Here is a 17,601-nt window from a genome sequence, read left to right on the forward strand (position 1 = left end):
TACACCCGAGCCTGCTGCCCTGCTGGGGGTTCATTGGGCAGGCTCAGCACCTGGTCCAGATCCAGACTGCCCCTTCACTCAGTGGTCAGGGAGGCAGCCGGACACGAAGGCCTGCCCTGCCCGGAGCTGGGTGGGGTGGAGGAAATAGCCTTCCTTCCTAGTTAAGGGGAAAGAGGATCATTTTAGCTTTCCAGACGCACACTGAGCTACTAGCCTCTACTGCTCACTGCAGCTCAGGTGGGGGAGGGCCTGGGCCCCAATGGGCGTCAGGCAGGGTGTCTCCACGACAGGGACATTCTGTGTCCTTACCCTAGGCTTTAGGGGTGGAAACCATCTGGGAGTTGGACCTCTAGGGGCCTGGTCAGAGTGGCCACTGGGCTTCAGATCTTGGGGAACCTGGAGACCAAGCTGGGCCAAGTCTTGTGTGTGGGGGGTGGGGGATGGCAGCAGGGCTGAGATGCCCCACCTGGGGGTCTGGTCTGAATGGGAACCTGCTGGGCCGCAGCAGAGAGTAAGGGGGCCAGCTGGGAGCTTCCTGGCCGAGGCAGGTGGAATGCCACAGGCAGCCCAGGACATGAGGGCATGGGGTACAGTTGGTTGTGGCTCCAGTAATCCCAGGCTGTCCCCACTGGCTAGTCTCCAGCTCCTGAGTGCTCAGAATCACCAGCCAGCCGGCAGCCCAGGTGTAAAGCTGGCTGGCTGGCCGGGCTTGAGCTGCTGATTCATGGTGGCTGGCTGGGCACAGAGGGCGGGGCAGGGGCCCTGGGGTCCTGTAATGCCGCTCCGTGTCAGACCTGGGTCACTGGGCTGGGAGAGGATGTGGAAAGGGGCTGGGGGCTCTATCCTTCAAAAGCGGCTGGTCCAGGATGGGGAAGTGTCCTGGCTCCTGAAAGGATGGTGCCCCACGGAGGAGTAGCGAGGCGCTGAGAGCCGGGGTAGGGCCCTGCTTCACCCCTGGGGTCAGGCACACCTTCCCCAGCGAGTGCAGAGGCTGGAGCAGGGCTCTGAAGGACAAACAGGGCAGTAAGCTGTGTGTGTGGGGAGCAGGCGAGGAACTTGGAAGTGCTTGGAGCAGGCTCCCACCTGCCAAAGGAGGAGAAGCAAAGAGCACTCCCTGGCTGTGCGCAGGTCCACACGCTCCAGCTTCCGGGTTTGGAGGCCTGGGGTCAGTGATCACTGGGCAGGGTGTTGGGGATGCTGCTTAAGCGCGGGAGGCAGAACCAACTACCCACCTTGGGGGGGGGCGCACACACTGGGGGGTGGGCGGGTCAGCGCAGGGAAGGCGGCCTCTGGGGTGGGGACTGGACTTGGGAACACAGCGCTCAGCTAAGGGGGTGGTCGGGTGGGGCGTGGGCAGTGACCTGGCTGGGGTCAGAAGTCCTGTGGGCTCAGCGCTCTGGGGACACGGCCAGTGAGACCGGGGCCCCCGCGAAGACACCGCACGCGCGGGCGGGGGCGTTCAGCCCGAGTGAGGAGGCGGCGGGTCCCAGACGCCGCGTCGGGTCCCAGGTTGGGCTGAGCTGCGGGCGGCACTGCCCCCCCCGGCCCCCCCCCCCCCCCCCCGCCTTCCTTCGGCCGCCGCCTCGGGTTTCCGGAGAGGCTGGAGGGCGGGCGGGGGTATCACGTGCGCGCGGCCCTGGGGCCGGTTGGTCCGCGGGCAGGGGAGGAACCGGGCGCTACCCAGGCAAGGCTGGGGTCGGGCCGGGGTCGGCGGCTCGCGCGAACCGGAGGAAAGAACCCGGAGCGGAGTAAACGCGCGGTGGCCCCGGGCGCTCGCCCAGGGAGTCCGCCGATCCCGGGCCCGGTGCTCGCGCGCGGCGCCCGAGGGGTCAGCGGCGGGGCCGGCGCCCGGTCTGGCCATGAGCTCTCCGCCGCCCGCCCGCAGGGGCTTTTACCGCCAGGAGGTGACCAAGACCACCTGGGAGGTGCGCGTGGTGTACCAGGACCTGCAGCCCGTGGGCTCCGGCGCCTACGGCGCCGTCTGGTGAGCGCAAGCCGGGCGGGGTGGCCGGCCGGGTGGCCGGCCAGTTGGCGGGTGTCCGGGCGGGTTGGCGCGGCCCTCCCGCTAAGCCGTGCGTCCCGCAGCTCGGCCGTGGACAGCCGCACAGGCGCCAAAGTGGCCATCAAGAAGCTGTACCGGCCCTTCCAATCCGAGCTGTTCGCCAAGCGCGCCTATCGGGAGCTGCGTCTCCTCAAGCACATGCGCCACGAGAACGTGAGTCGCGCTGGGCCTCCGCTCTGGACACCCGTCCATCGCCTCTGCTCGTCTTCCCGCCCCCAAACTCCAGGTCCCACCTAACCGGACCCCCTGTGTGGTGCGGCGTAGGTGGGGGTCAGAGCAGCCCCTGGAGAAGGGTGGGGGCTGCAGGTGGTGAGGGCAGAGCCCACCTGTTTCCCAGAGCGAGACTCCCCTAGGGTCTAGTCCTCTCATCCCAGGCCAGTCTCTGGGAAGGTGCCTCTGCTTCTTCCTGGGGTCGCGCAGCCCAGGCCCTGGTGAGGGGACGGACGCTTGTCCAGGCTGAGGCCATTGTCCAGGTCTCACCCCCAAATTCTGTGGATCTATTTTCCTGGAAGGGACACCCCCCAGCCTCACCCAGATGCTCTCCTGAACTCGCTGTGCTCCAGTCCATCTCCTGAGCAGCAGCCCCAGGACCTGGGGTCCCTGGGAATGCAGAGCTACGCATGGAATTGGAGTCAGCATCCTGGCTCTGTCACTTCACAGCCTTGGGGTCTCCGGTGGTGGAGGACACTGGGCCAGTGGCCAGCACACAGATGCTTCCTTCACAGCTCTGGCTGGGATTTGTGGGCAGTGTGGAGGGGTGGACCTGGGCCCCACCTGGGAAAGTCCCCCACCCCCATGCTTCCAGACCTGTCCATGGGACACCACACATGGCTGCCACAGGCTTCTCTGGTGCCATTGCTGGCTGCTAAGAGCCTTCCTCTGCCATGGGATTTCTCTTTGCTTCCCCCAGGGGCTGAGAACTCTGCCCTTCCCCCCCCCCCAAGCCACTCGTGCCTCATGCCCAGTCTGCGCCGTCTGAGGGCTTGTGGTCTGGGCACCCAGGCCCTGGCTAATCATGCTCCTGACATATGGTCTGGCCCCTCCTGGGTCATTGGAGCCCACAGCCTCCCCTCGGGAGGAGGAGTCCCCAGGAAACTTGTCCCCTGGGTTTCTGGCTGATGCCTACCCTCTTAGCCCCTTGGGTAGGTCCTTCATTCTCCCGGGCTTCCCATCTCCATCCTTGGCTCTTCCCAGGTGACATCCACTCGTGGTGGACACCAGCGCAGCCTGGGCTTTATTACATCCTGGTCACGCCTGTGCCTTGACCCCTGAAGGCAGACTCCTCTACCAGGCTTCATTTGGCTTTCCCCCTTGCCCCCCCGCACACACACTCCCACCACCCATCCTGCCCGTCCCAAGGGCTCTGGGCTTTGTGTTCAGTCATCTGTGCTGGGGCCCCCCCCTTGTGCCAAGGGTCTTACAATCCCCGTGGAGCTCCTGACCTGCCTAAGCTGGGCATTGCCACGTCCTGAGCACCCTGCACACGAGCTGGGAGGCGCTGCCTATCATGAGCCCATTTTTCTTGGAGGACACTGAGGCTCTGAGAGGCTGACTGCGGCGGTGGTGGGGACTTACATGTCCCGCTCCTGCCCCTCCCCCCCACTCTGGCTGCCATCCCTACCTCAGAGGCACAGAAGTCTCCATTAACCTGATGGCCCCTTAATCTCAGGGACTCTGTTCTCTGTCCTCTTCTTGCTCAGACACTCTCCCAGTGTCCCAGGCCTCACCTCTCTGGATGTCCTGCTCTGCTCCCTCCTCCTCGCTTGCCCATGGCTCTGGCCCTGGTGGTCATCTAGCTGTCCCTTCACCTCATGTCCACTCTCGCCTCACTCCAGTCTGTCTCCACATTCAACATAATGCCTGTTTAAACCCTTTGTTGGCGGCTGTAGGACCAAACCCAAACCTTCACCTGGCATGTGAGGGCTTGCGTAGGCTCCCTCTGATCTCTGCGTGGTGACTCCCTGGCCTGGCCCTTGGCCACCTGGCCTTCCTCACCATGTTTCTCAGATGCTCCAAGTGTTCTTCATCCTGCCTCCGCCACCATTCACATGGCCTCTGCCAGGTGTCCCTGCCACCCATGGCTCACCGGGCTGCTCCTTCGGCTACTCAGATATGCAGGCCTCACTGGGTCTTTGGACCCCCTGTCACCCTGAGCCCTGGGCTCCAGTTGTCACATTACCTGTCTGCTGTCCCTCAGTCCTGACCAGGGATCTGCAGGACCAGGTCTGACTGTTAGTTTGGTCATAGTGCTGCCTGCCTGGGCCTCTCCAGCAGAGGCACAGCCCTGGGAAGTACCTGCCGGATGTTCACTGTCCCCTGGGAAGCTGTCCCCATCCTGGTCCTAGGTCTTCAATGGGGACAGAAAGAAGGGGAGGTAGGGCCAAGGAACTGGAGCTCCTTGGACGGCTGGGAGCTGACCCAGACTAGGGGGCTGCCCCTCCCCCGAGGATCCCGGCTGTCACCATCCCAAAATAGCCTGGCAGGTGTGCCAGGGTCACGTCAGTGCTGCCAGTAGGTAGAGCCAGGCCCTGCGCACAGTGGGGAGCGATGGGACAGCTGCAGGGGGCTTTTCTGCCCAGAGCACTGTGCCAGACTCAGGGCTGTGCCCAAGCCCCCACGCGCCCTGCGGAGCCCCCATCCCACCTGAGCTTGGCCTCCTCCCCAGGTGATCGGGCTGCTGGACGTGTTCACTCCCGATGAGACCCTGGATGATTTCACAGACTTGTGAGTACTAGCCTGGGGCTGGCCGGGCAGGGTGCAGGGCATGGGGGGTTCTGGGTGGGTCTTGAGGCCTGCTCAGGGCCCCTCCATACAGCCTGGATGAGGATCGGGGTGCATACCGCCCACCTGCTCCCCACACCACAGTCCAGCCCCTTGCCATGTGCCCCTGGGACCCGCGGCACTGGCACAGCCAGGTGGAACTTGGGCCTGCTCCTCCCGTCATGCCTGGCACCAGGCCCTCTCCTATGCTGGAGGCTTGGACTTGAGCATTTGTTAGCTGGCAGGTCCCGGGCTCTGGGACCCCGGCACCGTGTGTGGCTGTAACTGGAGCTGCTGACCTTTGCTGGCAGGCAGGGGAGGGTGGCAGGGTTCCTGTCCTGTGACTGCTGGGTGGCCACCCTGGACTCACACTGTTGTTGGCCAAGACCCAGGGGCCTGGCCTGGGAGGGGCTGGGAGGACCGGCTCCTCACTGCCTGACCTTGCAGAGGCCAAGGACCCAGACAGTGTCCAGGCCGTGCTAAATGTTTCTCTCCCTCCACCTACCCAGCCTGCCCCTCACACCCAAATGTCCTGCTGTCCCATGCCTGCCCGCAGGCACATCCCTCCTTTCTCTCACACCCTCCCCAGCCTCAGCCTAGGTGTCCCCAGCCCGGGGAGCCGCGGTGTGGGTGGTTGGAGGTGGATGGACCTGGTGAGGCACTGGGAGGTGGGCACTGAGGGCCTTCGGGGTCGGAGCCTGGCCCCACGGCACCCCGCCCGCCCGCTCCCACAGCTACCTGGTCATGCCTTTCATGGGCACCGACCTGGGCAAGCTCATGAAGCACGAGAAGCTGAGTGAGGACCGAATCCAGTTCCTCGTCTACCAGATGCTGAAGGGGCTGAAGGTGAGGCCGTGCAGGGGGGTGGCAGGAAGGGCGGGACAGCTGAGGGCCAGGCGAGCTGACACTGCTGACCTTCTGTGTCCCTACAGTACATCCATGCTGCTGGCATCATCCATAGGGTGAGTCCCGGTGGTGGGGCCTCCACAGCTGTGTGGATGGTTCAGGACCCCCGCTTCCAGGAGCTTCTGCTTCCCGCCGGTAGCGGGCACCATGGGGTCCAGTGGGATCTGCGCACAGCCCTGGGGGCCCAGGCACCTCCACCCTTCCTGGAGGCTGCAGGGACTGCTGCTCCCCGCTGCCTGGGCTCCTGTCCTTGCCCCCTGCTGGTGGGGCCACACAGCTAGCTTTCCTTTGCCCCCAGGACCTAAAGCCTGGCAACCTGGCTGTGAACGAGGACTGTGAGCTGAAGGTGTGTGTAGGTGGCGGGGCTGGGGGCTCCCTCCCCACCTGCCTGCTGCTGCCTCGGTCCTCAGACCTGGTGGAGGGCTGGCCCAGGCCCCGGGCAGAAGGATCAGCCATCTAGGCGTGGCCAAGCAGCTGATGGCCACAGGCACCCTGGGGAGGCGCTTGACTGGGGTGGCCTTGGGCATACTCACTCCCATCCCTCCTTGAGGTGAGGGGTGGGAGGCGTCCCCCAGTCCCTCATGCCTGAGCCAGGGCAGGGCCGAAAAGGCCTTCTCAAAGGTGGAGGCCAGCAGGAAGTGGAGGACAGGCACAGGAGCCCACGGGGATGTCTGCCCTGCTGGTGGGCGGAGGCAGGTCCTGTTGGGCTAGGTGCGCTGGCCATGGGGAGGCTTGCAGGTCCGTGGCTGTGACCTCAGGCCCTGTGGGGTTGGCAGGGGCCCCAGGGTGCCCAGTTCCCTTGGGGTCTGCTGGACCACAGGCTGGTCCACCCACTCCCCGGGGGCACCTTTGCCCCACCTTCCTCATTCTGGCTTCAGATCCTGGACTTTGGCCTGGCCCGGCAGGCAGACAGCGAGATGACTGGATATGTGATGACCCGGTGGTACCGGGCTCCTGAGGTCATCTTGAATTGGATGCACTACACACAGACAGGTGAGAGACTGCCCAGTCGGGTCTCCACCTGGGCCCGCCTGGACCCACGCTGGACACGCCCCTTCCTGTTTCCTTATGGGAAGCCCATGGTGGTGCTTCTCGGGAGGCTGCTGAGGTGGGGTGGAGCCAGGTGAGGGTGTGGCAGGCTCGATGACCCTTGTGTCCATGGCCCCCCTCCCCCTGGGAGTCACCCCCCCACGGCCCACAGAGCCCTGATTCGAGGGCTTGTGTCTCAGTGGACATCTGGTCGGCGGGCTGCATCATGGCCGAGATGATCACAGGGAAGACGCTGTTCAAGGGCAATGACCGTATCCTGCACCTGTGGGGTCAGGCGGGCTGGGGTGGGGCTGGGCGCACTGTCCGGACGGGGCTGCTGGGTGAGCCCTGTTCTCTGGCCCATGCTGTGCTCCTGAGCTCAGCGGAGACCTGGACCAGCTGAAGGAGATCTTGAAGGTGACAGGGACGCCTCCTGATGAGTTTGTGCAGAGGCTGCAGAGTGCCGATGTCAGTCGGAGCTGGGCAGGGGCTGGCGGGGCTGGGCCCTGCCTGGCGCCGGCCCTTTACCCTTACTTCTCACACAGGCGAAGAACTACATGAAGGGCCTGCCCGAATTGGAGAAGAAGGATTTTGCCTCCATCCTGACCAACGCGAGCCCTCTGGGTAAGGCCGGCCTTGGGGGAGCGTGGGGCCCTCTCCTTGGCTCAGCCTGACCTGCCCTCCCCCTAGCTGTGAACCTCCTGGAGAAAATGCTGGTGCTGGATGCAGACCAGCGGGTGACAGCAGCCGAGGCACTGACACACCCCTACTTCGAGTCACTGCAGGACACAGAGGATGAGCCCAAGGCCCACAAGTACGACGAGTCCTGTGAGGATGTGGACCGTACGCTGGAGGAGTGGAAGCGTGAGTGGGGGGCTTGGGCAGGGCCTGTGGCTGGACCCTGTAACCCCTGTGGCCTGGGCTCAGAGTCCTGGGTCCGCCAGGTGAGGGACACAGCAGGAGGTCAGAGGGCAGCGGGGCTTCCTGGCTAAGGTGCCCTCTGGCTGGAGCTAAAGGATGAAAGGAAAGGCATTCCGGCAGGGGCTTGGCACACACACACACGCAGGCACACAAGATGCGTTCTGGAAACCATGGGGAGGCAGAGATCTGGCTATCCCGGAGCCCCTCCACACCCACTTGTCCCCAGGCCTCTGCTCACTCCTCTTGAACTCATCCTTGCCTCCCCGTGCCCCTTTCGTTACCCCTCCCACCTGGACAGCTGCACACCACTCACGTCCTGCCCGCTCACAGCACCTCCTCCTCCTGACCACGCCTGGCCTGGCCCCTACAGCACCCCTGAGCGTTCACACTCCCTATAACTGCTCTGCTCCTCAAGGCTTTGCACTGCCCACTCCCTTTATACCAAGGGCACCACCCTCACGTCTGAGGGCTCACCAACATCTGGTCAGCCTCAAGCTGGGTTCAGGGAAGCCTGCCTGGTCTCCAGGTTTCCCTCTGCTTGGCTCTGCTGCTCCATACTGGAACTGGCCTTATCCATGTCCACTCCAGAATGGCAGGCCAGGAGGGCTTTGTGTGTTTCCATGGCTGCAGGACCTTCCTGAAGATGTAGCGATGCCTGCGGGCAGCAGTTAGCACTGCTGGGTCCTAGGCCCCGTCCTGCCGCAGATCCAGGGCCTTGATCCTACACATGGGGTAGAGCGGGGCTGGACAGGCGGTGGTTCCCAAACCATGTTCCTTAGGGCCCCTGGGTTTCTGGGGCCTCCACCAGGGGCTCCGTCCCTATCTGTGCCGTCTTTTGTGCTTCTAAGTTTGGTTTGATGAAAGTTTTCTGTTGCTAAAAAAAGATAACCTGAAAACCACAGGCCACAGGATCCTCTCTGTGGTCCCTCCCACGCAAACCATTTTGAGAGCTTTTGCTGGCCTGTTCGCGGCTGAGCCTGTCAGGATGCAAACTCTCATCACCTCGTTCCCTGGGAAAGGCCAGCTTTACCGCAGTGTCCTCACAGAGACCTTCCCTGTGTGGCCCGGCCCCTGCCTGAGGGTTAGAGGAACAGCCTAGGAGGCACCCCACGGGGCGGGGCAAACCACACAGACCACCTGCTCGAGGCACAGTGTTTCCTGAACCGGACTTGTGGAGTGCTGGTGTCCCCCAAACAGGCACCCCACTACCCACTACCCCAAAGGCTGGGATAGGCTGAGCCAACCTGTCCATTTGCAGGCTACTCAGAGGGGAAGAGAGCAGCCCCCCAACCCAACCCCCACCCCCACCCCGCCTCTGGGTGGCTCCCTTCAGGCAGTTCAGGGAGCATGACCACTGGGTGAGGAAGGTGGGTACCGCAGAAATTGGTGGGAATTCCTCTCGGCTAAGTCTGGATATCCTGGATCCAGAGGCTGGGGTGTATCCTGGTGAGACTGCATGTGAGCACGTTGGATTACAGTCCTAGGACGTCCGCTGTTCACTAGAGCAGGCTGTGAGGCTGAGGCCTGCCCGACACTTCAGGGGCAGTGCTTTTGGGCTCCAGGAGCCTTATCAGGGTGGACAGTCCCTGTGGACTGACTCGGGTGGGCTGAGAGTGGCTGTGGCCTGGGACGAAGTCGCATGATGGGACAGAAGGAGCCCACCTGACGCCTACGCCCCAGCAATGACCTCTGACCTGATACTTTGGGGGTGGGGTGGCCCCTAAGTCAGTGGCTGTCAGCCTGTGTTCTGGGCCTGGGAATTCTCCTCACCCCTCCCTCCCTGAGTGGACTTACACAGGACTCATTGCTGGTTGGGGCGACCACCAGAGGACGGCCCAGCAATTGTTCCCGGTCACTGGGGTCCGCAGTGGTGCACACTGGGAACTGATTCTGACGGGTGACCGGCCCCTTCTCCCGTGACTCTGTCTCACCCCACTCCAGGTGTCACGTATAAAGAGGTGCTCAGCTTCAAGCCTCCCCGGCAGCTGGGCGCCAGGGCCTCCAAGGAGACGGCCCTGTGAAGACCCCTGGGTCCTGAGGGAGTGGAGGGGACTCGGCCTGAAAGGGAGATCCTGACACCACTGTGACCTTGGCTGGGGTTCGCTTCCCAGGAGACTCCTCATTGCATGGGCCCCCCACCCCCTACAAACCTGTGCCCCTGCCCTCAGGCCCCCACGTCAGCCTAACCTTGTAGGAGAATTTGGACTTTCTGGACAGGACACCCACCTGACCTGGGCTGGTCTCTGAGCCCCTGAGAAGCCTCAGGTCTTAGGGTGGGTGGGGCTCGGGATCAAGGCCTGGCTTCTGGCCCTGCCTGCTCTGGACCAGGCTGCGGCCAGCTCATGTGGCGGAGAGGAAGGACAGGGAGGGCGCAGGGCGCCGACTCGGGGACATCTCTCCTGGAGAGCACTGGTGTGGACTCCACTGGCGCCCACAGCCGGGAATGAAAATTGCCCATGTGGCTGGGAGGAAATAAACCCTTCGTAGAGCTTCCCCTCTGGCTGCGCTTCCTGGTTCCTGGGCTGGATCCCGCCTTTAGGCCTGTGAGCTGCAGCCTCACCTGGAGGAGGGAGGCCGGCCTAGAAGCTCGGCCCCTCCTGAGCCCCTGGGCTGGGGCATACTCTCCCTCCCGGTTCTGGGGCCCCCACCTTAGGGCTTGCCCCGCCCTCCTTGTGGGGTGACCTTCCTCTCTCTAATGGCTTGGACTCTGGAGCCAGACTTCGGGGCAGGGCCTGCTGGGGGCGGGCGTTAAGGTCCAACCCGGGGCTCAGTCCCAGCTGTCTGAGTTCCCTGCACCCTCAAGACCGGATGCCTAGGGAGGACGGGCCACCGCTGCAGCGTCCAGGCACCTCAGGCCGCGGCGGGCGCCGGTGGCACAGCGGAAAGCAGGGCTCTGTTCTGACTGCCGGGCACGCCCCAGCGCCATCGGTAAGCCCGCAGGGCCCTCTGCCGGCCGTTCGACGCCTTCCAGAGCTGGCAGCCGGATCCTAAGCCACTCTAGGGCGCCAGTGGCCGCCCTGGCTCCTCCCACCTGTCCCCGGGCTAGGTGCGCCCCAAGCTGGGCCAGGCCATCCCCCTTTTCTCGGTCTGGAGTTCGGCTGGACACGCGCACAGTCGGTCCAGCCAAATAATCAGACAAGTTAGCACAGTGGACACCGGTCTTCTCTGCGGACAAAGGCTCTCCGGGGCCGCTGGGACCCACCCCTGCCGCGACCCTCCGTTCTCTGGGATTCAAACGGGGCGGCCCGCCGCAGGCCCCGCCCGCCGCGGTCACGTGTCCACGGATGGCCAATCAGCACGCCCCCCCAGCCACCCAGATTGGCGGGCACTTGGCCCCAAATGACCCAGTTGGAGTCTTCCCAGAGTACCCGCCGGCCGCCCGCTCTCGGCCTGTGGAGACTCACACGGGGCAGCAGGCGGCGGGGCCCTGTCCGGGCCGTGGTCTACATTTCTCTCACCGTGGGGCTCGCCCCGGCACTGTAGAGGCGACCGAGGAACCGGACTAGGGGCACCAGTGTCCCCAGGGCTCTCCCAGACCCCAGAACCCCACCCACGCCCCGCCCCCAGGGTCCAACCCGCCCAGACCCCAGGACCAGTCCACGCCCCCCTCCCAGCGCCCGGTCCCGGAAGCCCACGGGTTTCAGGCCCGCGGCTCCGGCGCCTCCTCTCTCTGGCCATCTTGCTGTGAGGCTGCCCGCGCCTCCCTTGGCTGGCTTCGTTCATCCCTCGCCCAGACCCTCCCTCTCCGTCCTCCCGTCCCTCGCCCCACGCGGCAGCGACTCCTGTCCGCCTTCCCTGCTGGCATCCTGACCTTCCCGCTCATCCGCTCTTCGGCCAGGGCCCGTTCTGAAGCCGACATCGGACCCCGTCACTCCCTTCCTAAACTCTGAGGGCAGCCCTGGCCGACGAAGCCACAACCCCCGGCTCCGCTCTACTTTCGCAGCTCTTCCCGGAGCCCCGGCTGCGCGGTCAAGGTGGACGTGGGGCGGAAGGGGCTCAGCTCACGGTACGCGGGGGGGCCGCCCCGGCACCCGCGGAGTCCAAGCCCTCGGCCTCGTGCTCACACGCATGACCCCCCCTCTATAGGGTAGGAGGCCGCCGACCCGCCCTGGCTGCCGCTGCGTCTTCGGGGGAGGTGGAGCCGCAAGGGGGCGGGACGGTACTGGTCCGAGTGCGAGGAAGCCGGAAGCGAGGCCCCGGGTGCTACCTTGACCACCCCGGACTCACTCGGCTGCTGGCTGCGGCCTGAGGTCCCTTTCCTGCCCTGGTTGTGTGTGTTCCTGCCTAGGCTCTGTGGCCCAGGCGTGGCACTGCTCCCTGGGGCTGCAAGGAGGGGAACGACAGTACACTCGCTGGCGAGTGGGGGCGTCTGGGTCCTCCCACCGGGTGGCACAAAGTGACCACGGCCTGCCCATGGGAACCGCACTCGTGTACCACGAGGACATGACCGAGGCCAGGCTGCTCTGGGAGGAGTAAGTGTGACTTGGCAGAGGCGGGGGAAGGGGAGGGGGCTCTAGACTCTGAGCTCTGTGTCCACTCAGCCCCGAGTGTGAGATCGAGTCTCCTGAGCGCCTGACCACCACCCTGGAACTCCTGCAGCAGCGCGGCCTGGAGCAGAGGTGCCTGCACTTGACAGCCCGAGAGGCCTCAGAGGCAGAGCTGGGCCTGGTGCACAGGTCAGACCCTGGGCAGGCCACATACCCTGCAGTACACAGGTCGCAGCCGAGGACCTGCGCCCCCCTGGGCCTGCCAGCACCTCACAAACAGTGCCTCTCCTCCATGTGCCTCAGTTTCACCATCGGGTGGGTGGGGGAGGGAGCAATGAGGTGGGCAGTCCCATCTGTGGTTTGCCCGTCTTTTCCTCTTCTCCCCGTTCATGTTAGTGACCCTGCCTTGCCTGCCTGCTCCTCTGCAGCCCAGAGTACGTGGCCCTGTTGCGGGGGACCCAGGCCTTGGGCACGAGGGAACTCCAGGCACTGTCTAGACAGTATGATGCCATCTACTTCCATCCGGTGCGTGCCCTGGGGACACACCCACCCATCCAGACACACATGCTTGTTCACGGCCATGGCCGCCAGACCTGGCCAAAGTCCCCAAGTTCGTGGACATGCCAACACCCTGCACACCTGCTGGCTGCCACTGCTTACACCTGGGACGATCCTGGCCCATTCCATTCAGCACTTGGAGCCCTGCAGCCTGGCACAGGCCTGGGCAGAGTCTGAGGTGTAGTGGTGAGGGGCTCATCTTCACCCCTCCCCCCACAGAGTACCTTCCACTGTGCCCGGCTGGCTGCAGGGGCCGGGCTGCAGCTGGTGGATGCAGTACTGACAGGAGCTGTGCACAACGGGCTTGCCCTGGTGAGGTGAGAGCTGTCCCCTTACCACAGCTGCCCCCATGTGGGCACAGGGTGACCCTGCCATGCCCCATGCCCCGCTCTCACCTGCAGGCCTCCTGGGCACCACAGCCAGAGGGCTGCCGCCAATGGATTCTGCGTGTTCAATAATGTGGCCTTAGCGGCCAAACATGCCCAGGAGAAGCATGGGCTGCACAGGTGTGTGCTGGGCCAGCTGCAGGGGGCGGGGCCAGATGGAAGGGCCGCTGCTGACACCCCACCCAGCCCCTCGCATCCTGGACTAGGCTCTGGCATGGAGGCGGATGGCCACTCCCCTTGCGAGCTCCATGCTCTCTGTCCCCAGGATCCTCATCGTTGACTGGGATGTCCACCATGGCCAGGGCATCCAGTATACCTTTGAGGACGACCCCAGGTGACCTGGGGGCGGGGACCCCACTCTTCCGGGGCATATAGCCTGGCCTGGGAAAATCCAAGTGGGAAGACATGGTGGTTTGCTCCAGGGTCAGGGTTCTGAGAGGAGCCATGGGGCTGAGGGTCCTGACCTCTGACCTCTGACCATGGCCGGTTATCTCTAGCATCCTTTACTTCTCCTGGCACCGCTATGAGCATGGGCGCTTCTGGCCCTACCTGCGAGAGTCTGATGCAGACACTGTCGGGCAGGGACAGGGCCGAGGCTTCACTGTCAACTTGCCTTGGAACCAGGTGCCACCTTTCACCACCCACCCTACTCCCCAGATCCCCCACCCAGCCCACATCCCCCACCCCACGGCTCCAAGCCTCCTGAGTGTAGTCCAGGGCATCCTGCCAGGGTCACCCCCAGAGCCCGGGCTCCAGGGGTGGGCCCTGGAGGGGGGCCCACCTGACGGGGCCCACCACTGACGCCTGTGGCTGCAGGTCGGAATGGGAAATGCTGACTACGTGGCCGCCTTCCTGCATGTGCTTCTCCCTGTGGCCTTTGAGGTGACCGTGTGGGGGACAGGGGCAGGAGGGTGGGAGGGGGACTCAATGCCCAGAGTTCTCCCCCACTCCACTGGAGCAGAGCTGAGTCCTGGGGTGGGGAGGGTCTTTTTGGAGGGGCCTCCGCTTCACCCCACCCCACCTGGCCCTGCCCACAGTTTGACCCTGAGCTGGTGCTAATCGCAGCAGGATTTGACTCAGCGATCGGGGACCCCGAGGTGAGGGCCCGGCCTGGCTGGGAGGGCTTCTCTTCTGGGGTCCTGCAGCCAGGCTCCGTCATACCTGCTCTGCTTCCAGGGGCAGATGCAGGCCACGCCAGAGTGCTTCGCCCACCTCACACAGCTGCTGCAGGTGCTGGCTGGTGGCCGGGTCTGCGCTGTGCTGGAGGTGACTATAGCCAGCAGGGAGGGCCCACAGACCAGAGGCTGAGGTGCTGCCTGAAGGGTCTGCCACCCAATAATACCCCTGCCCCATTCACACCTCTGCCCTCCTCCCCCTCCCAGGGTGGCTACCACCTGGAGTCGCTCTCCCAGTCAGTGTGCATGATGGTGCAGGCCCTGCTGGGTGACCCTGCCCCACCCCTGTCGGGGCCCATGGTGCCACATCACAGGTGCGAGGGGCAGGAGGGTGGGAAGGGCTGTGGCTGCCAGGCCAGGCCTCACCATTCCTGGTTCTCCCTGCAGCGCCTTGGAGTCCATCCAGAGTGTCCGGGCAGCACAGGCCCCTTACTGGACAAGCCTCCAGCAGGAAGGTCGGTGTGGGTGGGCCGGGTGGGGGGGTTGCACCTTGGGCTTCTACCCAGTGGCTGTGACTCTGAACCACTCCTAGGCCCGGTCCCCGTCCAGAGTCCCAGTAACCACTCCCCAGAGGGGAGACCCTCGACTCTGCTGCCTGGGGGTTCTGAATTCAAGACTGCAGCAGCCCAGGCCACGGCAGCACTGAGCTCCCCCCTAGACCAGCTGTGCCTCCAGCCTACGCCTCCTGTCCGCACGGCTGTTGCCCTGACTTCGCTGGGTGCTGGCCTGGTCCTGCCCCCTGATGTCCTCTGTGAGGAGAGGTCAGCCCCGCAGGAGGAGACCCAGGCCTGGGCCAGGTGGGCAGAATGGGCTGGGGAATGGGATGGGACTGTGTCCACCACGCACCCTTGTGTGACTCACCTGTGGTCTGTGTCACCCCGTGGTGATGTGTCCCTCTGGTTTGCCTGCCACAGGCTACATGAGGCCTTGGCCAAAGACGAGGCCCTCACTGCACTTGGGAAGGTCCTGTACCTCTTGGATGGGATCCTGGATGGGCAGGTAGGGACACCTGGGAGGGGCTGGGGTGGCTGTGGAGCTGGGGGCGGGGCCCAGGGCCCAGGACCTGCCCAGGACCGGTGGCCTGTCCAGGGGAATGCTGAGAGGTACAGAACCTGTGGACATGAGTGCTGCCTTGTGCCCAAGACCTTTTCCACAACAGCCCCAGGGACAGGGTCATGAGCACCCATCAGGCCCCTCAACTAAATGCTCTTTGGCAGAGAGTGGGAAACTGTGAGCATCTTATTTTCAGAAGTGGAGCAATTTGACCTCAGAGTGTATGGATGACAGTCACTGAGACAGGGACCAAAAGAAGGGACTGATGGGTGTTTCCCTGGTTTGGGCGTTGCCCTCCACTGCTCTTATCACTCCTCAGGTGAGCAGTGGCATCGCAGCCACTCCAGCCCCTGCTGCAGCTGCCACCCTGGATGTGGCCATTCGGCGCGGACTGTCCCAGGGAGCCCAGAGGTAAGCTTAGGCTGGCCGGCCTGAGCCTCCGAGGGCATGGCCCATGGGCACCGCTGCCCTGGCTGGCCACGTGGGGAGGGCTCTGCGAATGGACTCCGGCGGGGGGTGCATGCAGCCTGTCCTGGGGCCGACTCTTCCTCTAGGCTGCTGTGTGTGGCCGTGGGGCAGCTGGACCGGCCCTCAGACCTTGCTGATGATGGGTATGACTCTTGGGTCACGTGTATGTCCAGTTCTGCTCTGGGTTCCCAGAGGTGATGGGTGGGTGGGCTGACGGGTTGTTGGGAGCAGTGCCAGGAGGGTCTCTGGCACAGTCAGCACTCCCAGCACCCCTACCCCTGAGCTCCCTCTACTGTGGGCTCTGGCGGGTGAGTGGACACGTGTCCATGTGCTCACTCTGCCCCGGAAGGAGGAATCTGTGGCTGAACATCAGGGGCAAGGAGGCAGCTGCCCTGTCCACGTACCACGTGTCAGTGCCACTGCCAGCGGTGAGTGATGGTGTCCCAGGGCCGGGCAGTGGCTGCTCACTGGCATCATCATGAGGGCCAGGCCCCTGGCCTTCACCTGCCCTCTTGGCCTCCTGATGGGACTGGTGGTGTGGCTGCCCACCCAAGACTGGCAGGAGGGGTACCCCTGGGTGAGGGGCTGGGCTGTGCTTCTGTCCCTCCCACAGACAACTGGTGGACTCCTGAACTGTGTCCTGGCCTTGCTGCTGCCCCTGGCCTATGGCTTCCAGCCTGACCTGGTGCTGCTGGCCCTGGGGCCGGCTCATGGCCTGCAGGACCGCCAGGCTGCACTGCTGGCCGCGCTGCTGCGGGTGCCGGCAGGGGGCCGGGTCTTGGCGCTCGCGGATGCGGTGAGTTAGGCAGGGCGGACGTGCTGCGGCGTGGGAGGTGGGGCCAGACCGGTGATTCCCTGTCATGTCTGCCCGCCCCAGGAGTCCACAGCTTCGCTGGCGGGGGGCCTGGCCCGGGCGCTGTGCGGGGAGGCGCCCCCCAGCCTCGGTCCCTTCTCCGTGGCCTCCCCGGAGGACACGCAGGCCCTGACGCACCTGAGGGGGCAGCTGGAGCCACACTGGAAGATGCTGCAGGTGGCCGGTGAGGCTGGGGCACGTCAGGCCGAGTGCCTGCGGCCGAGGGGGACAGTTCTGCCGTGGGGCTCGGCGGCGAGCGGGGCACAGGTCTCGGGGAGCAGCGCCCGGCTGACTGTGGGCGCCTTCCCAGCTCCCGTTGGAGCGCGGTGACCCGGGTGCTGGAATCAGCTCGGTGGCAGGACTGACACCCGGGAGCGACACCGCCAACCGGTGCCCCGACAGCCGGTTGTTGAGCCTTCCTGACGTCCAGGCCTCGCCGCCCAGGGCCCTGGACCGGAAGCTGCGCCGCCCACCCGCCTCTTCGCCGAAGGCCCCCCAGTCCCCTCCGCTCCCTTCAGTAAAGGGTCAAGCGAAAGTCTGACTCCGCCTCCGTCTCTGAGCCCGCGGCGTCGGATCTCGGTTTCCCCACCTGCGGGAACGCGGCCCCAAAGCGGACGCCGGAAGTGCTGTGGGGGGGGGGGGCGGCCGCCAGGCCCCGCCCCGCTCCCTCCGCACGGGCCGCCCGCCTCCCCGGTGACGCACTTCCGGCGCGCCAGCGCCAGGGGTTTTGCGGGTCGCGTGGCGGTGACGCCCCCGCGGCGGGAGCTGATGCGGCGCGCTCTTTTTGGACCCGGCCTGGTGAGGCGGCGGCTGAGCCGGCCTGAGCCCACGCCCCCTGCCGGGCACCCCGCTCGCTCCTCGGGCGGCCCCGCGCAGGCGTGCAGAGCCGGGTCCGTCCACTGCGTACTGCCCGCGCGTCTCCTTGGGTTTGTCACGGTTCTGT

The 17,601-nt window shown here is 65.1% G+C and overlaps 2 protein-coding genes across 12 annotated transcripts; both read left to right on the top strand.

Moving 5' to 3' along the window:
• The first annotated feature begins 756 nt into the window (after positions 1 to 756).
• MAPK12 (mitogen-activated protein kinase 12) lies at positions 757 to 10,178 on the top strand. Of its 7 annotated transcripts, none has more exons than XM_081058602.1 (13): positions 757 to 1,165; positions 1,886 to 1,984; positions 2,086 to 2,215; positions 4,728 to 4,786; positions 5,557 to 5,668; positions 5,755 to 5,784; positions 6,027 to 6,074; positions 6,607 to 6,721; positions 6,958 to 7,029; positions 7,146 to 7,225; positions 7,303 to 7,381; positions 7,448 to 7,621; positions 9,620 to 10,172. In XM_081058602.1, the coding sequence occupies exons 3-13, from the start codon at positions 2,201 to 2,203 to the stop codon at positions 9,697 to 9,699; spliced, it is 864 nt and encodes a 287-aa protein (XP_080914728.1). In that variant the 5' UTR covers positions 757 to 1,165; positions 1,886 to 1,984; positions 2,086 to 2,200; the 3' UTR covers positions 9,700 to 10,172. The 7 variants fall into 7 exon arrangements, with proteins under 7 accessions (XP_080914728.1, XP_080914729.1, XP_080914731.1 ...); XM_081058603.1 differs by lacking the exon at positions 757 to 1,165 and adding an exon at positions 1,342 to 1,509; XM_081058604.1 differs by lacking the exon at positions 757 to 1,165 and adding an exon at positions 1,655 to 1,684.
• Positions 10,179 to 11,072: 894 nt separating this feature from the next.
• HDAC10 (histone deacetylase 10) lies at positions 11,073 to 17,198 on the top strand. 5 transcript variants are annotated; one of them, XM_081059209.1, is made up of 21 exons: positions 11,073 to 11,684; positions 11,967 to 12,150; positions 12,220 to 12,354; positions 12,594 to 12,690; positions 12,943 to 13,040; positions 13,125 to 13,229; positions 13,375 to 13,443; positions 13,607 to 13,733; positions 13,926 to 13,991; positions 14,147 to 14,206; positions 14,286 to 14,375; positions 14,492 to 14,598; positions 14,672 to 14,739; positions 14,817 to 15,081; positions 15,199 to 15,283; positions 15,657 to 15,748; positions 15,892 to 15,948; positions 16,155 to 16,233; positions 16,419 to 16,601; positions 16,683 to 16,842; positions 16,969 to 17,198. In XM_081059209.1, exons 2-21 carry the CDS (start codon positions 12,092 to 12,094, stop codon positions 16,986 to 16,988), a joined length of 2,022 nt encoding a protein of 673 aa, XP_080915335.1. In that variant the 5' UTR covers positions 11,073 to 11,684; positions 11,967 to 12,091; the 3' UTR covers positions 16,989 to 17,198. The 5 variants fall into 5 exon arrangements, with proteins under 5 accessions (XP_080915335.1, XP_080915336.1, XP_080915337.1 ...); XM_081059210.1 differs by lacking the exon at positions 14,147 to 14,206 and having other exon boundaries at positions 11,450 to 11,684; positions 11,765 to 12,150; positions 16,969 to 17,197; XM_081059211.1 differs by having other exon boundaries at positions 11,509 to 11,684; positions 16,683 to 17,127.
• The last annotated feature ends 403 nt before the right edge of the window (positions 17,199 to 17,601 follow it).

Source organism: Rhinolophus hipposideros, assembly GCF_964194185.1.
Source record: "Rhinolophus hipposideros genome assembly, chromosome: 9".
NCBI classification, from domain to species: Eukaryota; Metazoa; Chordata; class Mammalia; order Chiroptera; family Rhinolophidae; genus Rhinolophus; species Rhinolophus hipposideros.